The sequence below is a fragment of the Aptenodytes forsteri genome, unplaced genomic scaffold, assembly GCF_000699145.1.
Source record: "Aptenodytes forsteri isolate BGI_AS27 unplaced genomic scaffold, ASM69914v1 Scaffold199, whole genome shotgun sequence".
Taxonomy (NCBI): Eukaryota; Metazoa; Chordata; class Aves; order Sphenisciformes; family Spheniscidae; genus Aptenodytes; species Aptenodytes forsteri.
In genome coordinates this window covers 1,059,423-1,066,608 of record NW_008795921.1, presented here as the reverse complement: position 1 = coordinate 1,066,608, position 7,186 = coordinate 1,059,423, and the positions used below count along the sequence as shown (strand labels likewise).

The window sequence follows — 7,186 nt, the reverse complement described above, 5'->3', positions numbered from 1 at the left end:
GAGGCGGGGGGGGGAGCGCCCGTCTCTCCCCGCTCCCGCCGCGATCCTGCCCGGCCCTTCTCTGCCCTGTCGCGGCGGCGGGGCTGGCAGCCCTGTCTCCGCCTTTGGCGTACGTCCCCCCGCAGCTGCTGTTCTTGGTTGCGGCAGGTCTTCCCGGCGTGGTTCCCTTTTCCTTCCTTTCCAAATCCCCCTCCCCTAACTTGATGTGAAATCCTAATGTTTCTATCTCGACCGTCACTTTACTCATACGATGGGTCGGGCTGTGCCAGTAAACTCTTCTTCCAGCTCGCATCTTCCCTGTCTCTGCTCTTGTTTCCTCTGAATGCCTTTTCGGGGTATGGCCTTGTTTTTGGCTGCAGAACCCCTGGAAAGCAGTGCAAACAAAACAGCTAGGGGGTCTGAAGCGAGTAACTCTCCGTGCGACTTTCTTCTCCTTCCACATACGGAGGAAGGTCGCTTTGAGTTCCCTTCTCCAGTTACGCGCAGCCTCCCAGGGCCCGGCCGGTCAGTCAGCGCCAGAAACGGCAGCTACGGCGGTCAGCACCTCTCGCTTGGGTTTCGTGCCAAGCAAAGGGCCTCCTGTTTGCAGAAGGAATCCTTTGGAGGTTAAACAGGCTCTGTTGATTCGCGAGCTTGAAATGCCATAGTAAAGCTCTTGTGTTGTCTGCATGCTTACTTTATTTAAAATGAAACAAAACCTTAAAAATCCAGTCTATTAGAAAATTCCTAGTACAGACTGATTTTTGTGGTACTTGTACCAATGGTATATACTAAAAAAATAAATGCAAAATTTTGCTTGTATGTAAGTTTGTTTTGTAGTCTTTTTACCTTGAATCTTTCTAGTGCTAATCTGTGTTCGTGGATTAGCTGAATTCAGTAGGTTTGCTATTTCGTGTGTGTATATAATTAAGGTCTTGTTCCTATATAGTGAAATATGAAAAATGCAGCAAACATTTTTTACTTTTGTTGATAATTTTCTTGTTACAGTTACTTTACAAGGTACCCTTTGGAAATCTATGTCGTCTTAAAGTTCACAAGTAGCTGTTCTTTTTTAAAAGGCATTGCTCATGTAGTACCACTTCTAATGTTTTATAATCAAAATCAGTTTCTCCCTAAATTACTTTATAGAAAATATCTATCAGGAATTCTTGGAGTTCTGTACATCACTTTTTGCAGGTGAAAATTAAGACTTATTCCACACTGGAACTTCCTGGATTGAATATTAGGCATGTTATCTTTTACTTAGCATTTGAAATGTTAAAGTTATTTTGCACTTTTGGCAACCCTCTGATTCAGTGTAGACGTTTGAAATGGGTCATAGCTATTTTTTTCTGTTTCACGGTAGTCATATGAAGGCTGAATAGTCTGTTCTGTAGCAAATTAAATTCACCACATACAACCATGGAAGGTGGTGGAGCTTACTTTCTGCTGCTTGTCCTCCCCAGGGCTTAGTCCTTAGTTTGGCAGACAGAGGCAATCTACCAAAACTTTTGAACGAACCTATTCTGTGTGCTTTTCTCTGTTCTCTTATGCTTCCAAAATTCCTCAGGGATTTTTTTTCCTACAGTTATATTCCGTAAAGTACTTAAATGCTAATTAAATACTCAAGGGTGTTTTAACCCTGCCAGTCCTTGTCAGTGCTAGCAGCTTCACCAGCTCTTTCCCACGGCCCCGATAACACCGCACAGAACCCAATACCAGACCTGACATGAATGACTGATGTGGAAGGGTAATGTACACCAAGTGTAGGATTAAGTGTGCAGGTGTTTGCATTGGTGCACTAAAGTGTACTTGTTTAATATGTAGACTTTTTTTAACCTAAGCAAAGAGGGCAATTTTTCACAACACCGTCATGTTCTTTGTTCTTTTTGTTTTGTTTTTCTTTTTTTTTTCTTTTCCTTCAGGTACTTGGTGGAAGTCCAGGAATACTCAATAATCATGGATTTCAGGTGCAACAACAGCAACAGAGGAGGCTGTCGCTACATGAATACATGAGCATGGGACTGTTGCAGGAGGCTGGCATTTCTGTTCCACATGGACTAGTTGCCAGGACACCAGACGAAGCTTACAAAATAGCAAAAGAAATAGGTATAATATTAAAGAGAACATATACAATATAGGCATGGGATTGATACAAGGTGTAACTACTTTTTCTGTCTCTCCTGGTAAGACATTTCTTGGAGTTCTGAATATACCTTCTCTTTAAGAGAGCCTTTCCTGTGAAGCAACTTTCTTGCAGATTTAAGTATTTACTTTGGAGCTGACATTTTCTTAATTTGAAGTTTTCTGATGCTTAAGATTGCTCAGTGCAGAAGCACACAGTGAAATCAGTTAGGCGACTTAGTTTTAAAGACACTCTCCGTTGTGTCCTGAGACTTGTTTATGAAGCTAAACTGTGTCCCTGAAATTCCAATGGTGAAGGACTTGATCCTACTTCCATTAAAGGCTGTGAACATATATTTCAGGCACCATCATTCCCATATCCCAAATGCTGCAGATGCTTTTCCTGTAACTTGTGAGTCTTGTTTAGAAGGAATGAGGCAGGTATAAATTGTATTAGCCTAGACTAAATCAACTACCTAAACTACTTTGAGATGAGTAATAGACTCTACTTTGTGCAAATCCTGGATTTCTTTTTGCTCTCAAGCAAGGTTATAGGAAATCTTGTGTGAAGAGCTTCAGTGGTGGTGGCAGGTGAGGCTTTTGTAATCCAAGATCTCATATAGAAGAGAAGATGCAAAGCATACTTACCTTTAGGCTGCAGAAGAAGAGTAAAATCCTGTTCCTTTGTGAATGTGCTGTTCTGGCAGCTACTTCATGCAGGAGGGGAGAACTTTGATGACTTGTAGTTACATGCTAAATTCCTGACTTGTTGATGAAAAAACATCCGATCTCCTTTGCCTGGTGCTTAAGTACTTTATTTAGAGCTTTAATTTTGGACTTGACTCTGCCTATTAATTTACCACTTTACCTACTATGTATCTTAGTAAAATTTTTTGTTTTAATTTGGATGTAATATAGAAGTCAGCTTCTATCATTTGAGGCATTAATACTGATTTTTTTTGTTTGTTTGTTTCAAGCTTTTTACCCCCTGGAAAACATGTAGTAGGCTTGTCACAGTTTTAATGAAGGACATTGCTTGTCGTATTCCACTCTCATATGCAAATGTCTAAATCTTTTTTCACCTCCAAATGGATACATTTGTAGTGATTCCTGGGGTTATAGGTTTTGTTAGATTCATTTCAGTTTCATGTGTAGATTTAATGCAAGACGTGAGATCTAAAAAAGATAATTTTTTCTAGAGCAAGTTATGCTGCTTTGTAATGTAGAAAGGAATTGGAAAGCTACTTGTCCTTCAGATCTGATGTCCCAGAAATTCAGGTATTGTCTGCCTGCCTTCTTTGTCTTGTTCCCATTAAAGAGTAAATGATACGAAATTATAACTTCATTAGTATGAAAGAAAGGTGTTAAAATACTCTTGTTCTGAGAATGGCTTAGAATTCAGACCCTCACCTTCTGTTAAGGGTGAGGTTGTAGCATGATATAGACTTCACAAATTGGGCATACCCCTTTGCTTACATTCATATCTGCACAGACCTCCTGCTAGTGGCAAATGAGACAACCTCTGCCTATGGCTCTTTTATAGACAGCAGGGAAACTTACAGGTCATGTTTCCTTTGTTTTGTTCCTTGTTCAGAGAGGAGTCCTATAGCAAAGTAGGTATGTCTGACTGCTGGTTTACGGCTCTGTCTCATCCATGTGATGTCATAGGTATGCCTTTTATCTGGAGTATGTGACCCTGTGTAATTTCTTGGGGGTCAGAAAAATGAAGTTGTGAAGTGTATGAGTTAACATCCTTTAATAAGCTAGAATTAAGGAATTCGGGTCTTATGGTTGTCAGCCATATGCTTTGTTTAAGTTGGTGTGTATTTGACTCTATGCTATGGCTTTGTTTGATACTAGAGATGAGGAAGGGAGGACTGCCCAAAAGGAAAACACACTGAAGGAGCTTGAGTTTTTGAGGCATTGCTCAAACATTGTCCAGAACTCATTCTGAATGGTGACAGATTATCCTTTGCTCCAGTGTTTGGATTTCTTTGTTATTGTAGCCATTTCCCCCCTAGTTTTCATTTAGTATGTACTTTAAAAAAACAACAAACAAACCAAAACCAAATCAAATCTCTAGCAGAATGAAAAAAATCTCACTTTTTTTTTTGTCCACCTGCTCATTGTTTATTTTTGTTGTGTAAGAGTTGTTGACGGTAGATACAAGATTATCTTTTGCTTCTTTTTCATGTGTTAAACTGGTTTTTCAAATGTTTGTCTAAACTGTTACAAAGATAGTCGGTAACACTGCTTGCTCTGTCTCCCTAGTGCTGACCCACATGCTCCTGATAACCTTTAGTCGGAAACCTGCTCTCTGTAAACTTGAGTTTGGCATTGGAATTCTTTCCTTTTGCAGATACCTCACTCCAGTTAGAAATGGGTAACTTTTTATCCTCGTGTATAACAAATACAACCTTCTCATTAACAGAGATTATCATCGTTTAGCTGTGGCTGTAGCTAAATCAGTGTAACCCTGTTGTATGAACGAAGCCAAAGCTTAACCATATCGAGGATTTTTATTACTGCAAGGTAACTAGTGTGTGGTAGAATCAAGCTGAGACATATGAATGTTACAGTTTGTCTTAGAGCCTAGTTAGAAGAGTGCACTAATTATTCTTTAAATAACAAAAATAATGAAATTTGTTAGCATTTCATTCTAAGTTATGCTTATCTTGAGGTCTGGTGTTAGATGAAATAGTCTGGAAGCCAGAAAGGTTGCTTCCTCTCCACCCCCCCAGTCTTTCTTGTACTAAATACTTCTTATGCTAAAGACCAAAGTGTCCTAAAGAGGGCAAATTGTTTACCTATATGTGAAGTAATTTTGAAGCGTATGTGAAGTAAATACAGTATTTGAGCTTGCGTTGTTTTCTTTTTTATAACATTTTTCTAATATTTTTAAAGGAAACTGAGATGAAATTAGATGCTGTGAGCAACTTTTGAACAATGATGACAGATTACTTACGATTTAAGTCTTAAGGAAAAAAAAATTGAATTTTTTCTGTTTTTTAAAAATTGATTTCTGCTGCAGCTATCAGATTTAAAGTGCTGTTTTCAACTCAGATTTCTGTTCTAGCTGGATTCTGCAAATGATTATTGTTTTGCTTCTATTTTTTTAATATCTTTTCTGTTGTGTCATGGGAAGGTTGGCCATTGTAATTATTACAGTATTGGTTTGCATATAGCTTTTCCTTTTCATATTTGTCTGGTTGTTGAGAGTCATCACTGGAATTTGTTACGTATCACGAGCAGCCTATATAGAGCCCTCCATCTCATTTCAAGTAAATTGTTATCACATACTGGTTCATGAAACTTATTCTTTTAAAATAACTACTACTGGGTAATTCAGTCCCTGGGAGTAGGTTTGGACCTCCTGTAAATGTCACTGCTCACTTCATTTTCCTCGGGTAGTTCACTGTCTCCATTCAAGACCTCCAGATCTCATTTGTATTACTGAAAGAATGCATTCTACTCAGAGCTGAGACGACTTGTATCTGATGAATTCTTTAAAGACTTCATTAATTAAAAAAACCTAAAAATACATCTCTTTTTTTTTATTTGTGGGCTTTGCAATATGTGGCTCTTCATATGTTACATGTCTCACTTAAATTTTGAAGAAGTGAGCTGAGTAAATTCTGTTCCAGGGTGTTGATAAGGGGCTGCAGTATGTCTTGATGATTGCCTCTAAGTTTATGGTTTACTCTCAGCCTATGCGTGCATTCCAGCTAGCACTGTAACCGGTGCTGATTTAGAAGCTGATATGCATTTGTTGTCAAGAACGTGACTAATGAACCCAAAGACTATTTCTTGAAGAACAGATGCTTCATCAGTGTCATAGCAGACAGCTCAGCAGAACACACTCTTTGAAATGTATAGTATTGCTGTTTGTTAAGACAGCACCTTTGAAAGTGTATGTATTGCTGTAACTGAAGTTTTGATGCTTCCTGACACCTTCCTCTGTTAACAGTCGTGTAGAAGGGAGTGAAATATTGTATGCCCGTAGAAAAACATGCTTTTCTTTTGTGTAAAGCCTATTTTCTATTCATGATGATTTGAGAGGTAAGACTTTGAATTGATTAATGTCTTGAAGCAGCTTTTGTGTTCCAGTAGTTTTGTAGGGTTTTAGGATAGTGAATCCCACAGCTTTATGCTCATGACAGACTCTCAAATTTTAGTAAAATAAAAAGCTATACAGAATAGGAGGTGTTGAGAAACTGAGTGGATAACACTTCACCTTTCTACACCAGAGTTCTTGAAAGGAGACTGAAAGCAACGGAGTCTTCTCTGCTGCTACTTCTGCTATTACAGTTTAAGAGATCTAGTCCATCTCCTTACCAGTGTGGTTTATAAGGAATGCTCTTTTTTTGGTATGCTTTCTACAGACTGACTGAAGTGATTGGCTTGGCTGTATTCCTGAAGACAGTTCTATGATTAATAGATGTTTCTTTTCACACCTTTTAAGTTCTTTTCAAAGTTATTAAGACCTTTTAAGTTCTTTTCAATGTTATTTTATTTTTCTGTCTATTGCTTAAACATACAAGCTGTATCTGTTAAAAAAAAAAAAAGTAATGCATAAACCTGGAAAGATTTAGAAATAGATTTGTTGATCTCAGGCTTGATTTAGTCAGAAACCAAAATTTAGTACAATGTGTGCAATGATTTTCTTAGGTGAAGTGCTAGCTTTTTCTTTATTAGCTCTTCAAAAGAATAGGTATTCCAGGCACAGTGGCACAAAAGCTGGGGTGGTTTTCTCCTTAGTGTATGCCACACCTTCCTTGGTAGTCTGTGATTAAGTTTTTTTTTCTTTGTTCTGTGTCACACTGAAAGCTCACATCTAGTTTTTTGTTCTAATATTTTTCGGTTGTTTTGCCATTATCAGTTTTCCCTGTTTCAGCCCAACTGAAGTGCATCTACACCAGTGCAGGCAGCATGGGCAACAAACAGGATGAGCTGGAAGCCATTGTGCAGCAGGAAAACTGATATAGTTGCCATCATGGAAACATAGTGGGATGACTCACACAACTGGAGTGCTGCAATGGATGGCTATAAACTCTTCAGAAGGGATAGGCAAGGAAGGAGAGGC

At 38.6% G+C, this 7,186-nt stretch overlaps 1 protein-coding gene across 1 annotated transcript in view; it reads left to right on the top strand.

Annotated features, from left to right (window-relative positions):
• The window catches only part of SUCLA2 (succinate-CoA ligase ADP-forming beta subunit), a 26,796-nt gene that overhangs the window by 228 nt on the left and 19,382 nt on the right, over positions 1-7,186 (top strand). The window contains exon 2 of the mRNA XM_009284903.2: positions 1,905-2,088. Within this exon, the coding sequence (XP_009283178.1) occupies positions 1,905-2,088 (184 nt within the window). The remainder of the gene's footprint in view (positions 1-1,904; positions 2,089-7,186) is intronic.